Source organism: Pseudopipra pipra, chromosome 1 (assembly GCF_036250125.1).
Source record: "Pseudopipra pipra isolate bDixPip1 chromosome 1, bDixPip1.hap1, whole genome shotgun sequence".
Classification (NCBI taxonomy): Eukaryota; Metazoa; Chordata; class Aves; order Passeriformes; family Pipridae; genus Pseudopipra; species Pseudopipra pipra.
In genome coordinates this window covers 130,448,798-130,476,638 of record NC_087549.1, presented here as the reverse complement: position 1 = coordinate 130,476,638, position 27,841 = coordinate 130,448,798, and the positions used below count along the sequence as shown (strand labels likewise).

The 27,841-nt window shown below is 40.8% G+C and overlaps 1 protein-coding gene across 8 annotated transcripts in view; it reads left to right on the top strand.

Annotated features, from left to right (window-relative positions):
* The window catches only part of DYNC1I1 (dynein cytoplasmic 1 intermediate chain 1), a 188,105-nt gene that overhangs the window by 89,254 nt on the left and 71,010 nt on the right, over positions 1-27,841 (top strand). For all 8 annotated transcript variants that reach the window (XM_064677031.1, XM_064677047.1, XM_064677039.1 and 5 more), the window contains 3 exons: positions 15,975-16,064; positions 24,744-24,906; positions 25,962-26,061. In XM_064677031.1, the coding sequence (XP_064533101.1) occupies positions 15,975-16,064; positions 24,744-24,906; positions 25,962-26,061 (353 nt within the window). The remainder of the gene's footprint in view (positions 1-15,974; positions 16,065-24,743; positions 24,907-25,961; positions 26,062-27,841) is intronic.

Here is a 27,841-nt window from a genome sequence, read left to right as displayed (position 1 = left end):
TGCCTGGCTATTGACTTGCAGTCTGGCACACCTGGAAGCCAGCTGTGATCCCCAGGTGGAGAAACTCAATTGGATGGGAACAAAGCAAGATACTGATCTGAGCTCCAATCTTAGCACCACAAACAGGACGGATGTAACTGGTTGAAGCCACATGGCACAGGGAACATGAGCAGACATCCAGACATGGCTAAATAGGAAAGGATCTACACATCCCAAATTGGGAATCTGTGAACTAAGAAATGATGAACAGACAGGACAGACAAAGCATATGACCAAATGCTTAAGCATGGGCTGACTTGTATCAAGGTCACAGCCAGGGACTGTGAGTACTGCTGCATCAAACACTGCAGGAGGAATCTGGGGTGGTAGCAATATTTGTGTGCTGTTGATGAAGCTTATCTTCTTAACATTTGTAAAGAGCTCTGGAGTGCACTATCTGCTAGATTAACCTGCACTGATTTTGCATCCATTTATATGGGAAGACATGTATTTTTAACATTAATTCTGCTGCATGTTTAAATGAGACATGCTTTACAATGTAATTAAGAAACCCCTTCTTTTCACACAATTGTCAGCTCACACTTTTCCCACTTTGCTAATGCCTTCAGTGCACAAAAGCCATGAAGAAAATCTTTCCGTGACATGATGGCATTACCAGCTCTTTTCAAGTGGGAGGACTGTACTCCTACACAGCAGATTTTCCCTGTGTTGTGGTATTCATGCAGCAAAGAGCTGTACTTCTGAAGGGTTTCTTGTTTAAGCTCTTTCATACTTCTTGCCTTGGAGACTTCTTTTAGACTTGTAGCCAAGAGGAGGTCAGGAAGTGCTCCGTGCTGCAGCTTCTTTTTCTGTATATGTTTCTATGTGGTTCTCCGCAGATCTATGGAACACATTCCCTTCCATCTCTCTCCCTTTCAGAGTAGTTTATGTTTCATTATTTGCAGATGGAAAAATGACAACTTGACAAACAGGGGAGGATCATTTTATTTAAATCATCATCATCTTTCAGGCTCTCGTGTAGTGTAATGGGGTAATACTGAGAATGCAAAAATTGATTGGATTTTATTTGCTCAGTGCATGAAAACTGAACTTCCGTGCACACTTCCATGCAAAGTTATTTTTAGCTGTCATTCTGCTAATAGAATTTGCCTATCTTTGTGACTTTCCGATTTGGCCAAACTACTGATACATTTACTGATGCCTTTACTGCCTTTGACTGTAAAGGGCTGAGCATGGCTTTATAAAGTCTGTATTTTCATCTCTTTTCTACTTCTTTTTTCATTGCTAAGCACACAGAATTACAACCAGTGATAGATTCAATCTCAAAAAAGCCACCAGGAATTTTTAGCAGCCTGAACCATCCCATCTAACCCAAGACACACAAGCTCCGTTCCCCAGTTTTGTTTATTTTTTTCCTACCATGATTTACAGCCAAAACACACTAGCTGTGCTCACTCCTCACATCCCAGTCACAAAACCAGAAACAACTTTGCTGGACTGAGCAACACTGTTAAGCCCTTTTCCAACAGTTTCAGATTCATTTAACTGTGAGCACAAAGTTAATCAAGTTTCACAAAGGTCTTCGTGTGATCTCGGTCACGTTAGTAGAAGCTCTGAAAAGTGGTGGAGTTTGAGGGCAACATCCTGCCTGCTGCTTTTGCCAAGCTGCTTCTCTTGTACTTCTTTCCCTACTATTACATTTCAGTGCTGTGGGTGAAAGCACTGAGAGGATAAGGACAGAACTGATTGAGAAACCTTCAGCAGCAAAATGGAGTTGTGGGGAAGGATGGGACAGACTCAGGTAAGAGGCTGCCTCTAAGTGGAGTGATCAGCTCATGGAACCAATGATGGGCATCAGCTGGCATTGCCCAACCATCACTCCTCTATCTTCCACCTTTGCTGGGCTGCCCGTATAAGAGAGCAGTGCTTCCATGTTCCTCCCTGTGAGGACTGGAGTGCTTTTCTACCAACTGGCTGATCCTGTGCCTAAAGCCAGCCTATTCTGTAGTGCTGTAATCAGGAGCAGCAAGGCTATCACTTCTTCACACCAGTGGGGTTGGCAGAGCTGAGCACAGGGCGTATTCATTAAAGAGGGCATCCTTCTGCATTATAGGTCCTTGAGCAGAGTGGATGGCCTGACCACTGCATTCACTATTTTGTCTTGCATTTGTGTCCACAGTAAGATTTGCAGTATACCCATATGCCTCTTCCAGCATCCCAGTTTTCCAGTACAGCAACTGAGCTTTGATGTGACTTGTGTTCATGAAAGCAACCAACTACTTCATAGCAGCGTATACTGTCATGAGTCTGTACTAAGACCTAGGAGCAAACCCCTAAACTTTCCTGTCTCCTATGTTATTGGAATAGGTGTTTTTACAGAAATTGATGTAATGGAATCAAAACAAAATGCCTTTTTTTTGCCTGTGATTTCCTCTGAATCATGGTTGTTACTGCAGTATAAGACAGTTCTGCTGTTATCTTCCACTTTCTCTCCCCAAAAATAAGCCCATAAAAAAAGCTGTCTGGATTTTAGCCACCTGGTTATAGTTAGTTTCTTATTTTAAAATAGCTTTCAAAATAGATCAGACATTACACTGTTAAAAACAATTTTCCCTGTAGGTATTGAATATCAGACAGGACTTGTAGTAATAACTGATAGGTATCTAGAATAATCTTCAGTATGGACTGAGACTACAAAGATCTGTCAATCACTGTATTTAACTTTAAACACAGATGATTTGAATTCATGTTAGCAGCATGAGGAAGTCAAAAAGATGGAATGGTGCTGTTGGAGAAAAGATGATAGGATTACCTCTGCTGTTAGCCTTTCCTGCTACTTGTTTGAAATACTAAATCAAGGTGAAGTTTATGGAAAAGGCTACAACGGGGGTTTGTAACTCTTCATTCCTGCTGGGATTTTCCTATTATAAATCTGCTGTCAGAAATAAGTGCTTTACTTGTGGTTTAATTTTATGCAGGCACAAACACCTTGGTTCAACACGTTTTTCCACAGACAATCTTGACTATCTTAATGCAACAGAGTCCTCATTAACAGGGACCTGTGAAAAAGAAAAATGCACACATGCTCTTTTGTCATTGGTCATTCATGAGCAGCCTGCTGAAAACTGAAATAAAACATAAATCCCAAGGTGGTGTGGAGACATGAGTGTTTGAATCACACAGCTTATGTGAATTATCCATCTTGGAAGAACATTACACTCCACCTTTTGAATGAAGTTTCATTAATGTGGTGGAAAGCTCACAATTTCTATTTGTTCTGCTGTGGCTGCTGAATTTAGTACTACCCACAGTGCTCACCCCCAAAACAAACATCTCTGTTGTGGCGATTTTTCATTTTTTATCCAACTATATAACAGTACAGGCGACTCAGACAATGGTTTTTGAGAAGCTCATGAGACTTGCTTGGGCAATTCTTTCCCCGTGCAAGGGCCATCAAGACAAATTGTTAGTACTTTGCTGGCTTCATAATACATTTGTCCTGTTCATTTGGAGTTCTGCGTGAAAATATAGAAAGTCAGGATCAGGCCTCAAAAGCAATAAATGCCTGTTTGCATATTTTCTCCAAATATTGACCCTGTTTGATGTACTGGGCTATGTTTCAGAGGTGCACCAAGTAGATTTGTCACCAGTATCTGTTATCTTGTTCTCAGGACGTGGATGTGAAATTTGCTTTCAGGAACTCAGAACTGGAAGCAGGACTTTAAGTTCGTCCCATCTAAAAAAAAAATTATTAACCTGAAGTCTTAAAAAAGGGAATCTCAGATCACAGGAAAAGGCATCTTGTCATTATGGCTATGAGACATCCTTACCCTAACCCAGTGTGTGCTTCTGTGTTGCTTTATTATCAGATTTTAAAATCCCCACTCAAGCAAGACTGCATCCCTTAAGCAGTGACTGCATTAAAATCAGGTCCACAAGGAATCTCTTCTTCCTGCAATGCTGTGAAATTTCAGATTTCAAAATATAATTTTATTCCAGCTTGAAAGAAGACTCCAATGTACTGACACTCCACCCTAAGTAAAATTTTGCCTTGTTTTCCAGTCTGGTCACTGAACATGTGTATGTTTTAACAAAACCATGATCTTTCAATTTTGCTTTGCTTCATCTTGTACTTTAAAATAATCTAAAAGTAAAAATTCTGAGAAGTACTTTTTAATGGAAAGACTCCAAACAATCTACTCAGAAAATGTGAAAAAAGCACCATTTTGATATTGCCAGGACTGCCTCTTCATCTTGGTTTGTTGTTCCTTTTTAATCTTCTCACTTCCACAAAGAAAGTGGCACCATTTTGCAAAAGACCAAGATCTTCAGAGCTGCACCTTTTTGAGGGAATATTACTCCAGTGTTGCTGGCTTTTGTGATCAGCTATAGATGGAACAGTCAGCTGATGAAATATAATGTGCTTTGAATTATCACAGCACAATGCTTAACTTGCAGTAAATTCATTGGCATGTATGCATGTTGTGATTCCTCAGATCAGGACGACAACCTCATTGTTGCCTGGCTTGTGGCATCCCAAGTTAACACATGTAAATTTGCAGCTGTGCACTGTGTCACAACAAAAGGACACAAAGACTAAAGCCGGCAACTTCTTTCCTTTGTATTCCTCTAAAAATGAAGTTGATGCAAAGATGCTTCTTTAAGTGAAGGACCATGAGGTATTTTATTTTATCTCTGTCTTCATATGGTGTTCCTGACTTAATGCCCCTCATCTGTAGCTGAGAGATCCTGAGAGCTGCCTGAGGTGGGTTCTTTGCAGTGTTTTGGGAGAAAAGGAAGAATTTTGATTTACAAGCAGCCCGTTGTATGGCACTTCAAAGCATCCATTTTCCAGTGTGCAAGATATAAAATAGCCACAGAAACTGTTCTCTTGCAGAGTCTGAACTGTGAAGTGGGAAAAGGGAAGCATATTACAGTGAGTGGTTGTGGTGCAGTTTAATCTTCCGATGTACCCCAACTGCAGATGCAGTCTGCCTGTTTAGACATCTGAACCTACTGAAGTCTGTTGAGCTTAAGCACAGAAAAACATACCTGATCCTTCAAGCTGCAGTGAGTAAGCTGGGTTTTAACCATAGCAATTGGGAACTTGGGTGGTGGGGGTGGTTTTTGTTGGATTTTTTTTTTTTTAATTAATGTCTTTCAACCAAAGTTCTCAGAAAAACCTTGAAGTGTTCATTTAAGAATCCAAATCAGAGGGCATTTCTGTGTCAAACAGGTATCTGCAGCTGTGTAAGGCTTCCGGCATGCACAAAGCCCCAGGTTGCAAATAGGGGATTTTTGATATCTGCTTCAGAAAGACCAATGCCAGGGAAGCTGGAGAGGGGCCAGGAGGAAAGAAGAGGCCTTCCTGGGGGAGAGGGAGACTTTGAAGTGTGACCCCAAGCAGAACTGGGGTGGGAAGGGTGGGAGCGGAGGAGAGGGGCAGCCAAGGTTGGCAGCGGGGCGAAGGACTGCGGAGGCAGGGAGGTGAAGGCAAGGGTGAGGGTGGAGGGTGTTCAGACAGGGGGGTTCCCAGCAGTGGGGATAGCAGCACCGGGAGCTGGGTGCTCTCCAGACAGGTTGCAGCAAGCAGCTGGGGGAAACTGGCTGTGTTTTTTAACAGCTGGTTTGACATAATAAGGGCTGAGCAGCCTCCAAAGCAACCCTGATCACATGCCCCAGGGGAAGCAGTGCCAGAAATATCAGTTTAGGAATCAGAAGACCAGGATTTTATTCCATCATCTGCAGCTATTTCAGGAGTGACTTTAGGCAAGAAGTTGATGTGTTTGCACCTTGGTTTCCCCACCACTAAAAGATATTGCTCACCTTGATACCCCTGAAACTGAGAAGGGAAAGCTTCTCCTCTCCCACTCTGGTAGGACACATACAGTGAAATTAAAATATGGCAAGTTCAAAACTGTCAGAGGGAATTCCTTTTTCACATACACTAATGCAAATCATGTCTAACACCAGTGACTAAGGTGAAGTGGCGTCAGTGGGAAACAGAATTTAATGGGGTCTGTTTAGTGCCTATATAAGTAATTAAGCGCTCAGTCATCGAGCCCTGACCCAGCTTTTCTTTTGTAGTTTAAAAAATTTTAATAAAGCATTTTTTTGCCAGCCTTTTTTAAGAAAAACGTTGAAATGAATCTTTGCTCATGTAAAATGCATTTGCCATATGATTAATGGTTATTTTTAAAGTGCTGAGCGAAGTGTATGCATGTGTGAGTCAAGGAGACAAAGAGAGGGAGTCTTTGTGTATTTGCTGTGGTAATTGTTTATGAATATATTTGTTTTTTCCAATTACTCTTTCCAATTGTAATGTATTAGCACTCTTGTCTCCATTTCTTTATTGAGGTTTGCATATAAATGTAGAGATATTTCAGTTACAAAAGTATATGCTACATCTTAGGCATTGATTTTTATTCATAAAATGCCATAGAACTGAGATGGAGAGATTTGTGGAAAAGATGGCATTAAAAGTTAAACCAGGCATACGAACAACTATGTGCCCATTCAGCTAATTTTTGGGCCTTGGACTGAAATGTTATATCCAAATGTCATATCAAAAAATAAAGGAGAAACTCTGAAAGGCCAGAATTTATGCTATTGCTTGTGGGAGAAGTTAAACCTAGAGTAAGGGCTGGAGAATTTGACCTTAAGGCATGTTACTGTGGTTTTATGAACAGAGACACAGTATGGAAGCAGAGAATTAATTTCTTCTACAATATCCAGGTTTTGTTATCTTCCTCAAGCAAAAACATGGTGAAAATTAGGAGAGGTGGCCTGTGGAATATAAAGTCATTTGCACTTGCAATAAATGAGTCTATGAGTGAAGTCCTAGTCCCCTATATGTCAGCAGTAACAATCTCACAGAATTTACTTGGCCTACATTGTACTTAATGTTTTAAGTACCTAGTGCCCAGCTGAGGCAACCGTGATTGACCTATGTATCAGGCACTGTGTAAATGCCAGATACATCATCTGTGTGTGTGTGTTCAATGTGAAAGCAGCTTTTGTTTTACAATTGCTACTAATGCTATAGCTTGTGGGGACTGGTTTTCAATAACATACTTAAGTGTTTGTGATTTAACACTATTGCTTGATCTGAGTGTTTGAAAATGACTTCAGCAGGCCCTATCCACAAAGTCTGCCATGTATCTCAGTGTGCTTTCCCAGGGCAGGAGTCGTTTCACACTGCTGGCACATGATTTCCTCCAGCAAACAAATCCTCCCAGGTTTCAGAGGCTGTGAAAGCCTGCATGATTTAGCAATCCCTTCTTCATCCACAGAGATGAAGGGGCTCCATCTCTTTCTTCCTCAAGGTTAACACTGTTATATACAGTTAATACAGTTATACTGTAGCAGATATTTTAAATTTGTACTATTTTGTTTCAGAGCTGGAGGTCTGTAAATGCTACTGTAAGGCTTCTGCTGTTCGAATGTTTTTTCATGATGGCATTTTTATTTGAAGGCCCAACCATGGCCAAGGAAAGGAAACTTCTGTACTTTTCTTTTTGTGTTACATCTTCCAGCTGGAATATTTTCAGTCACAATAGAGTTGAACATGAGCTTTGGGAATGAAAAGAGAGGAGAAAAGAGTCAGCTAGAAGAGGTGATGACTCCAGTGGAGTACTCTGCATTTTAGTTCTCTGGGGACTGAAAAATGCTTTCAACCAGTGCGATGTTGCAACAGTCCAAAAGAGGAGAGAAAAATCCACGTCTGGTCTAGACCAACCAGAAACTAAAAACAAGGGACACTTTGAATTCTGAGATTCTCACCACAACTGAAAACTGTGCTCAGGCCAAGGAACTGGAAAATCAGTTTCTTGGGTTAAAGAAATGCTTCCCTGAAGAATCAGAGGCAGCTTTCCATTTTAATTGGTAACAAAATTATTATATTCTGAAACACTGATCTTAACATTTGAACCAGTGCAAAGATTTGCAGTCAGGGCTATGAAAAGCTTAGTGAAATGCTACAGTAAAACAATTTTTTCTGTGACATTTTTTTACCATTTGGCTGTGATAGTCTATCGTTTGTCACAAAATGGAAAAATAAAGTCTGTCTTCATAATGTACCAAAAAGAAGTTTGACTGTGAATACAAGCAGGAAGAGGCACAGGGACAGGAGCTGAGGGGTATAACCCTAGATCAAGAGATGCTTATGAGAAATCATATACTGGGGACCTGAGAATCCCCCAACCAAGAGTAATTGAATGTGGTAATTGTTAAGGAGAGCTTTAAGAAGAAATGTAGAGTAAAAATTATGTACAGTGTGCTTGTTTTAAGAGGGAAGTGTAGTAAATTTAGGACAAATTTTTAAGTGGTAATAGTACAGGCACAGCCGACGCTGTAGGCAAAATAAATTTTCTGAACTAAATGACTCCTCTCACTCAGCTGGGCTAAGTGTTTATTTTTGGGGTGAAATACATATTTCCTTCATTGCGCTTGTATACGGAGAGCTGAAGCCTGAGAAGAGGACTCTGGGGATCTGAACGTAATGGCTGGTAATACCACCTGCTCTCTATGGGATGAGGGGTGAAGTCTTGCAGAGATTTGCATTGAAGAACAAGGGATGAGGTCAGAAAACCCTTCTTAGACGTGGCAGAGATATGGGAGTAGTACTTCATTTTGCAAGAATCAAGAAAACTTAAGTTTTTTTCTCTTAGTCCTGTACTTTTAAAACTAGTCTATTGTTACTAGTCTACTCGCTGTGGAAGATGTTAGGCTAAACATGTTAACTACAGGGAAAAGTGCCCTGCAGTCTTCTGGATTAAAGTGGTATATGTGTCAAACATTATATTATTTTATGAGTAAATTTTAAAGCAATATTCTCTTTAAAATTATTCAGTCAATATACTTGACTCCAGTAAAACTAACGTGGCTCCTGCATCCTGTGTTTTATCAATATGCAAAAGCTTCTTTTTTACAAAAGAGCACCATAACACTTAGATAACAAAAATAACAAAAGATAACAAAACATAACAAAGATAACAAAAAATCAAGGGAGTTTGAAGATGCTAGGCAGTCTGTTCTTGTAACACTGTGGTTTATTTTTGCTCTTGCAGGACTGCAGTCAAATAACATACAGACAGATCATTTTCTTCGGACAATTAAAAAACACATATGTGCAAAGCAAAGAAAGAATGACATATACTTCTGTTCAAGTTTTACAGGTCCCATGGCCATAGGGTGGTTCCAGAAATTCATTAATTTTATCCTTTCTTTTTTCTAATGTTGCCTTTTCATCTGACGGCCATTGGAAAGCACGTCTTCTCTGTAGTAGTTCATAAGGACAAGATGGTGTGTTGGGAATGTGCCATCCATCAGGGATGGGGAACTTCACAAGGATGACCTGGAACATTTTTACGTTCCTGCAATGCACATTTAAGTGTCTTTCTGGGTAGGGAGCAGCAATACCTTGCATGCATATGATTCTTGTCTGCAAATATGCCTGCAGACTCCAGCTCACATGAAATTCCCAGATGAAATTTGTTGCCTGTTTCACAGAGCTTAGGGCAAGATCTGTTCACCTATGGACATTTTTCTCAGTATTCAGGTCTGAGTAGTCTTCCCTGCTTTGGCTAAATGAAATACAGTTTAGGAGGCAGCTGCCTATTGCCAAGAAGAGCCTGCATGCAAGAATATTTCCATCTGGGATGACTAACATGTGCCCAGTGTACGTCCAGTCTCACATCCCACTCTGCAAACAAAATCCACTGATGAATTAATTCACTTCTTGCTTCAAAGGGCAATCAAAAGATGAAAGTGAAAAACTGGAAATATTTCAAAAAATTACATTATATGAAAAATAGGTCATTCAGCCAGATTGCAAATCATAGATTTTCAAAAATGTGAAATGTCAAGCAGTCCTATTTGAAAAAGTATGTGTTCCCTTGCTTGTTGCGTATTTTGTTAGTGATGGAAAGAATGTATTCAAAAAGGAAAGACAGTGTTTTAACTCCTACTTAGGGTAATGACAGTAATATTCAACTTATTTGATCGAGTCTTATGTCAATATAAACACATTTGTCCTTGTTCCGCTTGTAGTTCTTTCATAACAGAAACAGCAAAATTATTTTGAATAGTTGTAAATATAAAACTGATACAATGGTTTCTGGTATTTCATAGTTGCAAACATGGAGTCTGCTTCTTGTGAAGACACCTGATTTTATTGAATGTGTCATATGCATGACTGATCCTTCTAGTGCACTGAAGGAATGTTAATGCTGATATAAACCCCCATATAATAGCCCACTGGCTTCTCATGTATCAGTGACTCAGGCAATAAAATATATAATTGTGACGCTAATTAAATTGCTATTTTTAAAGCTACGTGTTTAATAAAAAGATTGTTTGTACCTACCCAGAATTAAAACCAGAGCTGTCAGTCTAATTCAGTATAGCTGTCAATACTAAAAACAATACACAGGAGCTGCAACTTCTTAGCTAGTCTCAGAGATGCAGGTCTGAAGAGGTGTAAATCCTCCACCCAAGCAGAATGCGCAACATGCTGCCTGCTGTTTCACTGGTGCTACATGTATTAGCAGAGCAGAGGCCTACAATTACATCAATCCCCTCCAGCTTAGCTATTTAGTAACCTATTTGAGCAGTACCAGTGCTAACTGCCCAAAACTGGCAATCCAAAAATGGTAAAACAGTATTCATCTCAAGAATTAAGATCCTAAGCCGATGTCACGTGCAGTCTTCTCAGATGTAATTATTTATTCTAATTTGTCCTGAATGTGCATGGTATGTTTTTATATGCTGAAAAAATAAATGCAGTGGTTCAAAACCACACAAAGTCCAAATAGGTAATAAATAGCCCAGCACTGTAGAAATGCAGGGTCTGATTTTCTGAACATTTGATCCAATTCAGCCCACCTGGGCATTTCTTCTGCAGGTGCCAGGGAATTAGCCATGTATTTATGGGGCTTCGCCCCTTTGCCATTTATGCAATTGCACAGTGGTTGCGGTGGCCAAGGAGCTAGTAGTTGGGTCACATTTGAAAATTAGTAGCTTACCCAGATGAAACAAAACCAGGTTTGTAGGTAGAGTTCATACTCTTTTATTAGAGTAACTTCCACAGTTTAAAAAAATAGGCAAGCTTTTAGACAAAGACCACTTCTGGTCTGGAACAGAAGGAGGAGTGTTCAAGCTAAGACCAATCTGAGAACAACTGCTCTGCTTTTACTTTGTCATGTCAAACAAAACACTGTTAGGACTGATAGGCCACCTCTTAGAGCCTGGAGGGTCAAGCTCTGAGTTAAGAAGAGGTCCAGCTATCTCAGTCTATATTAATCCCGCATATGGCTCTACCAGCTTCAGTAGACAAAGGCTGTTAACCTAAGCATTTAATGATAATTTCCACTGAGGATTTGTTTATTTACAGTAAAAGGCAGGGTGACCTTAGTGGGCAGGACTCTCGGCTGAAACTCTGAAGCCCACTTTCTTTTCTTCCCTCAGCTGCTACTGAGTGATCTACAGTGAGTGCGTCTATCTGTCAGCTTCTGTGTGGTAAATGGGCACATCTAAACTGGCCTCCTTGCAAAGTCCTTTTAGATCTACAAAGGAGAAGTGTTGCACAGCTGCTATACACTTCTTCATTACTAGCTCTTTTTCATGTGGTTCCTTTAATAGATATCTGAGTTCTGATAATGTTGCACCCTGTTCTCTTCTGAGCGGAGCATAACATTACTGGTGCTGGTAGCATCTCTCTGTTTGCTAAATGTCCCTAGAAGACTCCTACTACTGTGATGTAAGCAGCTAAAAATTGTTTTTCTAAGTTTCCCAATATCAGATATGCTCTTAAATAGGAAAAGGCTATATGTGTTCAGGAACTACACAAGTTTCTTCATCTCCCTGGACGATTACTGCAATGGCAGATCCAATCTGAGTGGGCACACGTGGAAACAAACAACTATGTTGATGCTCGCAGATTCTGTAGTAAATGTACAATAAATGCTATCTTTGTCACATGTAAATAATACACAGGAAAATGAAGGCTGAAGAACTTCCCATTATTCTGTAATGTAGGTGTATGTGCAGTCAAATGTACAAATGCATAACCATTCTTAGGCGCAATAGCAAATGTATGTAATACGAACATGTTTAAGTATGCATACACTGGCATTAAGTAGTGTGCAATATATATATAAAATATATGGCAAATAAACATTCAGGTTGCAAAGACAAGAAACATTGGATAGTCCAGAATTCAGGTTTCCTGGGCATCCTTAATTAGCCCTTTTGAATATGTATGGTGACACAATTTTAATTACATGATAACATGTAGGTTTTTTTCCTTAACAGATTCTTGCTTCAGCCAGTCAATAGGAGGCAGCTTTTAACCTTTCTGGTTTTATCTTATTCCATTCAGTGCTCTGGCCTCAGATTTCATGTTAGTGCACATGATCCAAGTATTACGCTGAACACACAAAAAACATTAATCCCCTTCCAAGGTTTTGTTTCTCTGTTGCTTCCACGACAGCGTCTTAATATCTCCCAAATCCTGATGAACTTATCTCTGCAATACATCTATACAGGATGAGAATTCTCTTTGCTTTACAATATTATTGCCATCATGCAAAAGTACTTAAGCACAGGGGGAGAAAGGACAAAAATGTCAGAATGACAACTTTCAGTGAAAGCTGAAAGAGGGAGCTGTGGGATCCTTCACATGTGTGGAATTTCCCTAGCACTTTCTTCCCCCAAAGCACAGGGCCAGTTGACTTCAGCTCTCAGCACTTCTGCATTTCAGGCCCCAGGTGTCTCTTGTTGAGCACCCAGAAAATGAAGCCAACCACTCAAGAGGGAGGAAATTCCAGAATTATGTCATCATGCCTACATGTGGGGAGGGGAAAGGAGTTAATCGTGCCCAGGCAATCCAAATTCTGGCATTTGCTAACATTTTAGCATTTGGCTCACAACCCTGTCATTCTTTTAGCTGAGTTTCTCTGTGTATGTGTATACATTTCTCTGTAAATAAATAAGGACATCTGAATTATGCCTAATCTTCTAAAAACTCTTGCGCTGCCTTCTCAGTAAAACTAATTTATTGATGTGTGTGCTCTTGGAAAAAGGCAGGGCATGTGTTTTAATAACCTTTACTGATTGTTCCTGCTGCAATTAAATCTAGAGAACTCTTGGGAAACTTGGTTTTGATTTTTCCCAGAAGAGGAAGGAAGGGAAATAAAGAAGATCTATCTTAATAGGTGCTGAAGTATTGATACACCCCCTGCTCCAGCTGTGCCTCAGCCATTCATCCCTATTCTGCTTTAGAAGCAGGAATGGGCTACAGGCAGGCAACTACTTTGACACCCAAAGTCAGGGGGACCAAGAACTTCTAGGGGACAGGGATAAATTTGCTTCACTTCAATCTGAAAATCTGCTACTAAATCTCAAGTTCTACATTTGCTACATTGTCCCTATGCATTACCAAATAACACTTGAGGCATTTAAAAGCACAGCACGAAGCCTTTAAAATCACAGTACTTTCAATTAAATATTGTTTTAGGTTTTCTTTGCTGCCTGCATATTTTCTTGACCCTCCACCTTCTGAAACTTCCATGCACAAGCTGACAGGTTGGAAACACGTTAAAAATGGAAGCTGAAATCCATATGTAAACAGCTGGCTCCAAGAGCTGGTGCTTTAGGGAATGAAAACTTGTAATGCAAGACTCACAAAACTCTTCTGGGAGTTGGCTTCATTAGTTTCTGCCATAAGCGTGTCTGTATGCATATATGAGTACACCGTTGCAATCCTATCTGTGCATGGATATGTACTTGAGGTTAGCAGAGTATTCACTCGCTGCCGTGCCATCGCTCTTCTGTCTTCTCACACTTCTCATATGTTCTTTGAGGCTGGGAGTGCCTCTGTCTTTCATACATCCCCATCTCCACTAGCATTGCAGACCGATGGCACAAGGACCTTTTTTTACCCGTCCTGTGTGTGTACAGCAGGAGAGCTCCTCTCGCTGACTCTCTGCTGACTGAGTCGGATGTTATCTGTCTTTCAGCCAGCGGACAGAGCAATGTGTTTACCCTGCCAAACTGGAACACCCTGCCTTGCTCTCTAAAAGCTTTTCTCTATAGCCCTTCTATGTAGGGTACCTAGGGAAATGTATGGTCAGGGAAGGCATCAAAGGGAGGCATCGTGAGCGCCCTGCCTTTCTGACACTTCAAGTTTCGTGATCTGAAAAATCCCTGATAAAGGAGTAGCATTCATTACTAGTGCTTTTAATTCTGGAAATGCCTCCTCATCCATACTGGATTCCTCCTTCCTTCCCAACCTGTGGAGCACGTGATTATCCCTGGTGACTAGAAAGATGAGCTTTCCCTTTCTCCTCACTGCAGTCACTAGCAGTAGGGGGAGCGATGGCAGATCTTATGCCAAGATTTCATCATTTTTCCAAGAGGGAAAAGCATGTCTGTCCATGATGAGACACTTCCTTACAGTATGTGGCTTAGCCATGCTCTCTAGCCAAGACACCAGCTTACATGTCCCCTGAGGGCTTCTGGGAGAGAAGTCCTTGGGTAGGCAATGTGGTGGGAATAGCATGGTGCCTATTACGTTGTTGAAAACAAAACACAACTGCATGTTCCTGTTTGCTGAATTCAACCTGTCAGCACCACCATCTCCTCAAGAAGCCAGGAATGATTGCAGCCAGCCTTTGCAGGAGAAGGTGCCAGTAGCTAAGTAGTTGGAGTTGTTTCCCCCTGTTTGCTTCAAGGCCACGATAACACGGCAGGTTAGAGCAGGGAGTGTGCCTGGAGAAGCACCATGTGTGGTGACAGGTAGGTTGCTCAGAAAGCCCTGGAGGAACTGCAGTGTTTTTCCTGACAGCTAAATGCCCCAGGGCCAGGACAACATGTGTTCTCTCATGCCATGGACCAACACAGGGCACTGTGCTTGCTATGCCTTAGTGGTATGTCAAGCTCCAAAATCGCTCCAAAATAATTCCTCCATAGCCCACGGATTTACCCCTAATTGTCAAATACTTTTAGGACCAGGTCTATTTTCAGTCCTCCTAGCTCACTGAATCTAGAAAGCTGGGGGTGTCTACCCTCTCAAGAGTGTGAGTAGGTTGTGTTCCAGCTTTGGGCACAGGAGAATAGATCACATTGCTATAGCTGGGAGCAAGTAATGAGAGCTAAGTAGATTTTGAGCCATTTTGGTGTATCACTGTCTTTCTAGCTCTGCTTATGTTTTGGTCTGGACAATCAGAACCCTTCTAACCTCAGACTAATATCAAGGAGTGAATGATTTGCCCTCCTGAATAAAATGAGAACATGTGAGTGTGGGGAGAGAGGGGAAGGGAGAGAGACATTTGCATAGGTCAGGAAAGGTCATTAAAACATCTGGCAGTAGTAACTGACATGTGTCAAATTTTAGTGTTCATTAAATTCATATTAATGCAAGAATGGTTCTTAAGCTGCAAATGCCACTTTGGTTGCTGTGTTCCCCCAGTTGATGGTGATGACTTTTCAAAACTGTACCATGCTTGTTTTCTTGCTAGTGGCATCTGACCTGAGGTCAGATTTCTATTTAACCTCTTCCTGTAGGTCAAAAGACAAATTAATCTTGTGAGAATTGAATTGGAAATTAGGTGTCTGGATAGCAGGTGTCCCAACCATGGAATAGCTGCCAGGCTGAAATATGATTGTATCTGTCCTTATGCCATCCAAGAAGTCATCTCCGAGGTCAGGGAGATATTCAGCTGACATCTGAGATGGGAAGTTGCTACAGGGAGCAGAAGTGGTAGGTGCCCTGTGCTAGCAGAGTATCTTGCACTCTGGGGGCAAATGCCTGAGAGTGTCACTCTGAGCATAAATGTAGATGTTCCATGTATTGTGCACTTTGCTTTACCTGGGTTTATTACCAGTTTATAATTGTAAAGAAGACATACAATTTCCAGGCCCCTTAAGGAGGAGAATCTCACAATCTTTCAATCTTTTTTTTCTTTTTTTTGTAGAGGATGAAGATGACGAAGAGATGGTGGAGCCAAAAGCACAGGATGACTTGGAGATGGAAAGTCAGGACCAGAAGCAGGAAGTGAAAGAAGGTACTTTAAAAAATGAAAAGGATATTGCTAGATGTATAAAGGACTGGGTCCTGCCAGTAGTTACTCTCATAGGTAGTTTCCATTATTGAGAATACTAAAATCTGAACAGTCGCCAGTTTTATTGATTCAAAACCATGAGTGGCATAAAGCAGAAAATTGTATCCCAGTGACCCAGCTGGTAGGCCTGAGAAGCTTGTGAAAGGCACAAGACTTCAGCTGTTTAGAAGAAGCTACATGTCCTTATAATCTGGGAACAAAGTAGAGATTCTTGGATCCCAGGACTGATGCTACTTTTTTCTCTGGCTCAAATACCCTGCTCACATGAAAGATTTAAAATGCAAATGCCAGGTATTCCAGTAGCTCTATAAAGTTGGTTGGTCTTCAAAGGTACTTAGAGTCCATAACTGCCTGCTTGAGAGTGACAAACTTGAACCTCTTGGTAGTCAGGAATCTTCCAGCAGAAAACCATTTCATTGGAAAAATGTTGACTGTCAAAACCAAAACTTTTTGTGGGAACTGCTTCAAGGGAACTTAAAAAAACACCTGAAGCCAGGCAGATCCAGGCCTTCTGTCCATTACTGTGCACTGAGACACTCTCCAGGGTTACAAGAGACAAAAATTCAGGTTACTTCTTGATTCTGGTGCAGACAAGAGACACTTGCCAAAGTCATGCATGTCAGCACTGGATATGGTAGGTATGCATGGTGTCTCTTTTCCTTCTCTTGGACCTGTCCTAGCTTTCAAATTAGAAGGATGTGAAATGTCTTCCTCATCTAGGATACTAGAGTATTGTCTATTCTACTGTGTCAATGCCTTCAACAGTCAGTGCTCACTCCTGTGTGGAGTGGGGAAAAGAGCTGAAACAGCAGCAGCTCTGGGGTGAAAGGAAATGGGTTTCTTCTCCAGCATTTCTTACCTCTATATTGCCAGGACTGCTGTGTAACTTACTTCTTCAGGTAGGGCCTATGTCCCTTCTTGCTATGGTTGTCATTAACAAGATGATTCTGCAACCTAGTTTTGTTTTTCACAAGATAATCTCACTAGGAGAAAAATATGTAGTAATTTTACAGAGAAGCCCATGAAATCTTTAACTGTGAATACAACAGTGGATGCTTCTTTCTCATTCAGGGGAGACTGGTATCCTTTTATCAGTGTCCAAACAAACCTGAATCCAGTATACAGTGCCCACATTTGCTATCCTCACACACTGAAGTGAGTTGCAGAATCAGCTGCACTGTTTTGATTATAAATTGATCTTTCTTTCCTCTTAAGAACATCATAGAAATCACCCATGCCATAAATCCTGTGGTGTTCATTGCTCATTAGGTCCTTGTAGAAACACGGAGGGAGAAACTCATTCCTCCTGCTCCTCATCCTTCTACTTCTCCCACTGGCCCCAGCCACTGCTGCCATGGGCAGAGGGGAGCAGTGGGAGCAGTGGCGACAGCAGGAACAGGAGGCAGACAAGTCTGCAACGGCAGAACTGAGGACATGAGCAAGAAGCATGGCAACATAGAAAAGCTTACTTTTTCATTAAAATTACACTTCCTTCCAGAACTGTGGGGTCAACTCACATACAGCCTGTAGCAGTCACTGGACCTAACAAAGTGTCTCTTTTACTGGTGACAACACAAAGCCCTAAAAACTGCTATCACTGCACTCGGTGTGCAAGCACTGTCCTGAGTCACTGAATGTCCCTCCAGTATTCAACTTACAGCTGATACCACACCCATTTATTTCCACAGAAAAGTAGCACTAACACTTATACATGGGGAGAAAGCACAAACTCCTGCATGAAGAGAAGAAAAAATCAAAATACAATCCTGAACTGATTTATTTTACTTTCTTGTGGGCTTTCAAATTAACCTCTTGTGTACTTTGCTGACTAACCACCACTGCCAAAATCTTTAATTTCTTTGCTGTGTTTTAGTCAGGGGGCAGTGCTCCCCTTCCCTGCCTAGCAGACCCCCCCAGGAGCGGAAGATCAGCTGGGCTGGTTTAGCGCTCGTCTCAGACACACAAACTGCAGGCTGTAAAAATAAGGCACAGCTTGTTTTAGCAGAACCAGCTTTGTGAGGTGCTAACATTTGACTGGGTTCAAGGAAGAAGAAAACATGCTCACTGCCTGATAGAAAGTGAACTTGACCTGCAGTATGTGTTGTGATGGATGAAATAGTGGCATGCTGATGATAGGAATTAAATGCTGTGAATCAAACTGACACGGAACGGAGTCTCATTTTTTTAGTGTTCAGTGTCCTTCTCTCCCTGTTGGCTTTAGCCCTCTTGACTACAAAATCCCATTTTCCTCTCTGTTGTAATCACCCTTCTCATGTTCTGAGCAACATTCAGAGTTTGAAGCCATCGTTTGTGTTTCATGGAAGTGATTAAAACCATGTTACAAGTCAAACAGGAGTTTAGAAGAACATTTCCTGTCGGTGCTGCACTCTGTGTGCCTACTCAGAATTAATAGCTTTTCTGCAAATTAGCACATAATGGGTTAAAAGCATGTTTATGTTGGCATTAAGTACTCTGGCTTCTTTTTCTCTGCAAGGCAAGACAATATTTTGCAAACTTTTTAAAGAATCTCTAATAGATATTATAGTGGCGCCATTCACACTGCTATATAGTAGTTAAGGCTGTGTCAGCACTTCCATTATGAATCCTGTTTTTCAGGGATTTATAACCCAGCCGTAAAAATTTGCTCTGGGCTGAAATTTGGTTTCAGCTCAGGGAGCACATTTTTTAACAGATTAAAAAAAATCAGCATGGCTTTTTTTGAGTTATAAAAGTGTAAGAAAAAATCCATGGGAGAGAGAAGTGCAGGAAGGGAAAGACAGACAATTTTTCATGAATAAAACTCAAAAATAGGTTAAGATAAAAAACAGAGCTTGGATCTAGTCTGTTGAGTCTTCCTCTCTCCAAGCCAACAGGTCAGGGGTCCTCTATTTTTATAATGGTATTTTAAGAGGAAATGTGATTTTTTTTTTTCTCTGTGGTTTATAGGTAGGCCAATTTAATTCTACAGATATTTATAGCATGCTTAATTTCCTCATCTTACCCTCCCCCAACAGTTGCTCTATGGGGTTTTGTGGGATTATTCAGCAGTCATGGGTGTTCGCAGGGTCTGACCCTAGTTCTGGACATGTCTCAGCATCACCATAAGGCACACAGTGTGGCTGCAATGAGGCAGCCTGTCTGGCACCTCTTGCAGAACTTCCTTGCCAAGGAGATGCAAAGGGCAGAGGTACAGCTTGTGCCCCCCAAAGTGGAGTGGGAAATGAAGAACTGACTGGCTGACCACTTGAAGCATATGAAGCCTTGGGGCCACCTTGTATTTCTTCCATGGGGCTGCCTGTTGTCACCTGTCTCTCAGGTGCATGTTCTCCCCACTGTTTTTGGAAGAACTGATTGTGGGATACCTGATGGTGAATTGGGATGGGCTCTGCCTGTTCGCAGCCTCTCCTGACCACATAAACAAGACACTGGTCTCAAACTGTGGCATCAAGTGGGATGGGGCTTTCTACCACCAGAGAGCTCTGGAGCTCCATCTAATGCTCCTCTTTGTGTCAGTAGAAACCACATGACCAATGGGATGCGCTGGGTCTTGAAATTGGGCCTCAATCTGCATTTGTCTGAAGCCACAGGTATATTCACAGAAACTTGCATGAAAGAGTGTGATGGGAAGGCTGGGACTGGCAGCTCCAAAGACTTGCTGTGCCCTGCTCTTGCCCTGGCTTTACACATGGTGCTCGGGTGTCCACATAGCAGGCCATGATGGTGGAGATGGTTTAGCTCTCGACAGCTCAGGCATCAGTATCAGGAAAGCAGACAGGTTGTGGTGAGGTTTTTAAGAACCAGATGATTTCACTGCCACTGACACCAAGGAAGCTCAGGTGTGCCAACCCATCCTTGCAGCCCAACTCAGGCATGCTCAGGGATGGTGCTCAGCATGGCTCCTGGAGAAGCACAGTCAATGGGAACAGCCCTGCATGCCACAGATCCAGATTTAAGGTTCTGCATCTCCAGAATCAAAAAATCCCTAAATGCCCCTTGAAATCTTCTTTTACGTGTTCAGCAGTTATGCCATGTGGGGGCTTGCCAACACAACCAAGATATGACACATATGAAACCATGATATGGCACAAAGCTGGTTATGGAATATATCAAACCTAACCTGACATGAAAGTGTGAAGCACAAGAAAAACAAGCTCTCAGCAGGCAAGGACTCGAAGCTGCTGGGAGCCTCTTCACACATTGTGGTTCTCACCCTGTACCTTTCAGCCATCCTCATTCATCAGCACATCTAAAGTTTACATGGATTTAAATAGATGCTGAAAGAAATAATACATCTCTTAAAGGGGTTTTACTAATCTCCTTCTGTCTCTTGTTATATCTCTGGGTTCATAACAAGGCTGCTTCCTGCTTTACTGTTCTTACTAGTTTGCCCTTTCTTTTGTTCACTTATTCCTTTTGGTATTTTTCTTTTTTTTTTTTCTTTTCTTCAATGGACTTCAATTCTCTTGTCAGGTTTTTAGAATTGCTGAGATTCCAGGAGAATCTTTTTTATAGTCTATTATAATTATTTAAATATGATTTTTTTTTAATGTCTTTTTGACTCTCTTGGAAGAAGACTCGAATCCTGGTATTTGAATATTTGTGAATTTGATCTTTCACTGTGATCCCAACTATTTATGTTATATTTACTACAAATATGCTTCTGCAGAATAAGAACAAGTCTGTAGTAATTTTATCTTAGTTCCTAAAAACTCATGAAAATGTTTTAACAACAACTTTTTTCTGGTTTGTATAAAGAAATTTATGGAAAAAGGACCCAACGTGGAACATGTTACTTCTGAGGATCATGTTAAACCATGTGAAATAATAAAATGTTCCTATTTTTCGTAAATAAGTCTTGAATAAATTGGTTGTTTTCACATCATGTTCAATTATTGTTACATATTCTAGACTTTTCTGTTCAAACAGATATCTTTCATTACAGATACACTTCATATTTTCTTTCCCTGTGGTGTCCTCTGTGCATATATAACTGCACAGTGATTTAATTTTAATTGCAAAATCCATTTGATTTTGTACTGTATTATACATTAGCATAAACACCAGGCTTCTTTGATATATGTTGTTACCTCATAACCTCAGAGCCACCTACACAGCACTCTGCTCATGGGTACTTGGTCCCATCAGTGTCTCCGTGGGTTTATGGACAGACAGGATGCCCAATGCTCCTGTTAGACAGGACTTGGTGGGAGCACCACGGGTCCTCCTGCTGCAAGCTGTGAGGGGCCACAGGTGGGTTCAACTCCTCTGGATGGGATCAGAGCACAGGCACAACAGTTCATTAGGAAGCTATGGTGCAGAAGCAAGAGCAAAGTGTGGGTCTTCCTTTGCAGGAGCTTTCATTGCACTCCAGGCAATAAGCACGTAACTTTTTGCAGTGGTAAACTCCACATTGCGCTGGGCTTTGTTGCACACAGAAGGTTAGATGTGGTTGGTTTGGGTTTTGTGCCAGGGAGACTAGGTATTTGAAGACAAATGCTGTATTCTTACGGGGAATTTATGAAGATATTGTCACATCACATAGGTCTCTGTGACAAAACAAAACAAAAAAATACTTTGATCAGCTACTTACGTTTCCCAGAATTTTCCTTGAAGAGAGCCTGTGTCTCTTGAAAGCTGAGATCAAAGTCACTGTAAGCTCACAGATCGGAAGAAAAATTGCAGAAAATTACATAGATTCTTTTTATTTTATTCAAGGTAATGGACAGGGAGAAGGAACAAGGAGAAAATGGAAATGGCTCTGAAAGATAAATGGTTAGAAAACCTTCATATTTGAAAACCTGTCTGTTTTGTGTTTTTTGCTTATACTTCATGTATTTACAGTAGTTACAGCAATGTTTTACTCTGGAAAAAGTAATGATGTTAACATTCTTGTAAGAAGAGATTGCCTCAAATAAAACTTCAGAGGCAGCCGAATGAAAGAAGAAAATAAGGTTAAAATATGAAGCTTAATATCGCCAGGGGGCATCTGGTGTGTCAGTCAGATGAATGAGGTAAGCTGATTTATGCCCTACAAACTTCAGCCAAGGTGTTCCTGATGGTTTAATAGACTGCTGGCCTCCCACAGATCGTTGCTAACTGCAAGGGAGATTTTGCTGAGGTAGAACTACAATCATCTGTCTCCACTTCTTGTGAGCACTCCACAGCTCCCAAACTGTTTATTTTTTGTCTTTTCCCTTTCTATTGATTTTTGGTTGTATTTTCTTTGCAGTTATAGTCAGCAAATGGCTGAGTAATAAATTTATATTTCCAAGCTGTAGAGAGGATTTGATTTAACAAATAATTTTTACCATTTGGAGCAGTTTAAAATGAGTTTTCCAGTTGCCTTTGCAGCTGTTTTCCCCCCTTTTATGCCATTTTGCTGCATTGTCACGTTTGTTGTCTTTGATTCTCGAAAAGCAATGCTTTTGGGGTGATGATGGAATATTGCCTCATCACAGGTTTCTTTGCCAGATGAGTTCCCTTAGTGACAATTTCTAGTGGATGCTGCAATAGGTCAACCTGTACTTTTTGCTGGTCACTCTTTTTTTTCACAAGCTTTACTTCTGTGTAAAGCACTTAGAGGCAAATTGTGCTCCTGCCTTGGTAATTGTTGCTCTGCTGTTCAGGGGGACCATGTAGGGGGACATAGATATTCTCTGGATACATGAAGCTCCACAGGGACCACTAACCTGCTGGTAGGAGACACAGGGCCAAGGCCATGGGAGATCATCAAAGGCTAAAGCTTATAACTTCTTAGTTGCTCTGTCTCCTGAGGGCCAAATTGTTCCTCCATCTTTTGCATTTCTCTGACCCTCTATATTTAGCTCAGGTGTAGTGCAGAGATTTTGTCTTTCAGAGCTAACGCTTTGACCACTTGAGGCAAACCTAAGTGTGGTGATAGCAAGCCTCTCCAAACCACAACTCTGAAAGCAGGTACACTGAAACCTGGGTGGGCTGAGTACTGCAGTAATGATGACCATGTCAGTACTCCTGCCTGCTGTTGTGCCTTTCCACCCATTTGTGCCCTGGGGGCTGGTGGTGGCATCCTACTGGGGCACTGGAGCATATGAATCTAGGATGAAGCATGGGAAAATGAGAAAGAAACTGTGTAGCATGGCACCACAACTGGAAAATAACTTTAAGCTGCAGCTTTAAACTGTGTCATTCATTGTTTAATTAAACATTGAGATATGTATGACAGGGCTGGGAGTTAAAATTTGATGTATAGTGGGTGTTCTCTGAACTGCTGAATTCCACTTTTTGGCTGCTGGTGTTTTAATCCAATATGTCCTAGGGAGACCACAAGGTCGTTTTCACAAGTAAACACCTCAAATCTGTAGTGTAAAGCCAAATGCAGGAGACCTTTGATCACTAGTTAAACTCTAAGTACGAGTTTCTGTAATTTTGCAATAAATCTGGTTATGATATGTTGTTTGTGTTCCTAATTATAAATTTGAAACAAAATTCAATGTTATCATAATTTTTATGATGTCAAAAGATCTTTCCATGCTGAGAATTTAAACTAATTGAAAGGTTGGTTTGGTGTAACTGTGAAGATACTAATGGCATTTTTTGAAATACAAGTAGTTTTGAAATTTAATGAAAATGATGATTTAAAAGCACGTGTGGGCAAAGGCGTAATTGATATGCAATATTGCCACAATATCAATATTACCCTGTTAGTGTAATTGAGAACAGAAATTTGGACTGTAGCAATAGCAGCATCCCAATTTCCTTTCCCCTGACACTCTCATTTGAGTTGTAGTTTACCAACAGGTCATTAAACTGGTGGAGACGTTGAATTGGTACATCCTACAAAGATTGTATTTTTCAAATGAAGGACTACACTGGAAATGTTAGTTTGGAAGTAAAGGTTTAGCATCTCTGTGTATGTGTAAAGAAGTAACCTCATCTTGTAGAGGTCAGGCTATCCTGACCAGTGCCTAGAACAGCACCTACCCCTCCCAGGGCAGCTTTGCCCATGGCTCAGTAACATTAGTGGCTCTGGGTCTTAGGATTCCTCTGTAAGGAATAACATTGCCTTGAAGAAACTGGTGTTTGGCTGGTTGCTTTCAATTTTGCTGCCTCAGAGAATATCTTTGGTTATTTACTTCATTGCTTTGCAAAGGCAGAATTTATCAGTGACAGCAAGGAGAAATTCGAAGAAGTGAAGGGAGAAATTGTGTGAGCCCTTTTAATACAAAGAACTGTAGTATAAGTTTAGAAGATTATTTTATCTTTGGCTTCACTGACAGGTCCCCTGTTACATAAGTGTTCTGCTTTTTCCAGTTAGGTATTGCCTAAATGTCAGTCACGGCCATTTCCTGAAATAGGAACACTGAGTTTATTTAATTTGGGGGGTTTAAGTATTTTCCATTTCAGAATAATAAATATATAAGATATAGGATCTCTTCTATGTAAATGCTACATTCTGGGATTATATAGGAGTATGTTTAGATATATTAAAAACTTCTTAGTCATGATTTTAAGTGTAAAGCTTTGATTTTTCTTCTGACATTGCTACAGCAAGCTTTCATGTCAAAAGAAACCCAGTGAAGATGTTGATTCATTGGGAAAGGGGTGAAATGTCATACTCTTAACTACATCTTTTCATTTTCCAAGCTCCTCCTAGAGAACTGACAGAAGAAGAGAAACAACAAGTTCTCCATTCAGAAGAATTCCTGATATTTTTTGATCGGACAATACGTGTAATTGAGCGAGCTTTGGCTGAAGATTCAGACATCTTCTTTGACTATAGCGGCAGAGATGTAGAAGAAAAAGATGGGTCAGTTTGTTTGTTTTTTTTTTGTTTTTGTAAAATAAGCTTTCTAGAGATACTTCCAGAGACAGGAAGCCTTAATTTTAAACAAAATTTAACATTTTTGTAGTTAAAAAAAGGTTGAAATTTCTGCATGAAGGCCTGGGTTACTTTGTTATCTGAAATTATATTGTAAAAGAGCTTTGTGCTTTATTGAACTGGGGAGGGGGGGTTATTTGACATATTATTCAGCTGGCTTATTTCTTTGATTCATTTTCGGGATGAAATTTCAAATTCTGGACAAGTAACTGAAACAGATAAATGTGTGTATATGTACATATATATGTAAATGCATACATTCCAGTGGTGTACACGTGTGTGCTTATGATACCTTTACAAATTCGAACTAATGTTGTTTATATTCTACTACTGTCTCAGGTCTGTAATGGATCCCACTGGACTATGCTTTGTGGGGATGAAAAGGATGATTTCCCAAAGTGTTTGCAATCTAAATGGCTAAGACAAGAAGTGACAGATTTTGTATTCAGCAATTGATAGGGGAGCAGAAGCATTAAAACTTGTTAGGAGGAGAGGAAGTATTTAGATTTCAACAGCTACATATCTGTTGAAGCCTCATGGCAGATCAGTAGCTATGTTGCACTGAAGTTACTGGAGGTTACTCTAGAGCATCATCCCTGTGGACTGACAAAATGCATCAGTGTGACAATGTTGGACTAGTACTATGCTTCAGCCTGTCTGTAGCATCTGCCATCTCCTTCGCTGAATGCCAGGGCCAGGTTCATCCTGAGAGTCAAAGGGCACAGAGATGGCCTAGGGTGACCCAGAAGAGTCAGAAAGGCAGTGAGAAATTAAGAAATGTGGTTTTGTGAAACAGATGTAAAATTTGTTCCTTGGTGCAGATTCATTTTCAGCAAGACAGTCTGTGAGAGCAATTAAATCAAGGTGGCAGACTCCCCAGGTTGGGCAGAGAACTGAGAAGTAGTCAGAAACTTCTGCATTGCTTTTCGCAGCTTTTGAACCCTGGTACTTCAAGATTTGTCACTTTGTTTGAATTCACACAGAGATGTTCAAGCAGGAGCCAATCTTTCCTTCAACCGACAATTTTATGATGAGCACTGGTCAAAGCATCGTGTTGTCACCTGTATGGATTGGTCTCTTCAGGTAAGATGTGAAGCTGGGAGACATGCTTCCATATCATTTCCACTTCTCCCTAAAAAACTTATGAGCATCCTTGATTTGCTCTTTTTTATGAAGAGTAGGATGTTATTTTTTAGCTAATAGGAGGGCCCTGGATGAGTGAATGCATGTTTCTCTATAAAGAAGAGTAATGGGACAATAATGAACCTGTCATTTTTTGTGAATGTCTTGGTCTTCAAAACCAGAATGTTTTATTAAAACAGTAGTAGGTTAACAAACCTACTAAGGTGGAGTTTTACTTTTTACTCTTCCTCCCCTCTCTGCTCCTTCAGCACATGGAAATTTTTTAGCATAAAAGGTTTAAAATGAAACTAATTAAAATTAATTTACTAAACAATTGATTTAATAAATAGTTATACATAGTAATATATAAAATAGAAAAAAAGAATAGTGAGAAATAAAATTAATTTTTCTAATCTACTAATATACTAAAACAAAAGTGATCACAGCATCAAGCCTATCTGAGTTCAAGAAGCATTTGGACAACACTCTCAGGCACATGGTGTGATTCTTGGGGTGTCATGCACAGAACCAGGAGTTGGACTCGATGATCCTAATGGGTCCCTTCCAACTTAGCATATTTTATAATTCTATGATTTTTAAAATGTGAAAGCATCTGAACAACTTGAAAAGATTGAAAAGAGGTCTTTCAAAAAATGCTGGGTTCTCTCTTCAAGTAATGGAAGAGGAGGCTGCAGCTGCCCACAGGGCATACTAAAGCAACATGCCTGGAATGTACCCAGTTTCTGTGCACCACAAAGCATTGTCATTGCAAAATAAAACTGATGATAGAGATGCTTAAGCTTTCCAAAACCAATACAGTCACATCAGCAAAGTACAGAAGGCATGTTAATTAGTTACTCTATTGGAGAGCTGGGATTAGCACACACACATATCATCATACATCCCGTCAAATTAATTTGGTTCCGGTTTCACTCCAGCCCCCCTCATTCTCTCTGTTTCATCCCTATCAGCCTGTTCCTATGTTCCAGCCTGGAGCAAAGCATCTGCTTTCCCTGGGGAAAGAACCCAGGAGACTCTGCTCTTAAGTCCACAGTACAGATACAAAAAAAACCGCTCCAAGAGGACATAGAGTTCAAAAATGCAAGCACAAACCAGTCTGCCTAGCTGGACCCAAACTCGGCCTCAAGTGTGCCCTTGGGTCTTCAGAGACCTAGTGGAGCCTGGTGTGCGTAGCAAAGGTGCTATAGAAGTAGCTCAGCCCAGTGTTAAGAACAACCTTTGCCTAATCTTAGAAGTAGCTGCTCTTTCTGCACCACATTAGATGTGCATGTGGACCCAGCAAGCGCTCAAGATCCAGTACATAAATGGTGTGTGAGGGCTGGAGAGAGGCAGTGGATAAGGAGCACAGTGACTCTCACATCCATCTTTCTCTCCTTCCTCTTGAAATGGCAGCAGAGCTGCTTCCATCCCCCTGGGTACTTCTCAGGTAAGGTGACAGCAACTGTGGCTGGTAGGCTGAGTAGATCGGGGTGGTGCACAACACCCAGCTGCAGAAAGGCTTCTTGTAATATCGAGCTTGCTCTCTGTGTGAGAAATGATTTATACCTTTGCTTTCATACAAAATATCAGCCTAACAACAGGTATGCACTATTGTGATGTGGGTGGCCTTTAAGCACATATGGATTTCTACAGAAATCAAATATAAGCCCGAGGAAACACTTATCTTAGGTTGTTCACTTGTTCAGGGGCTGGAAATTACATGGAATTCTTATCTGATATT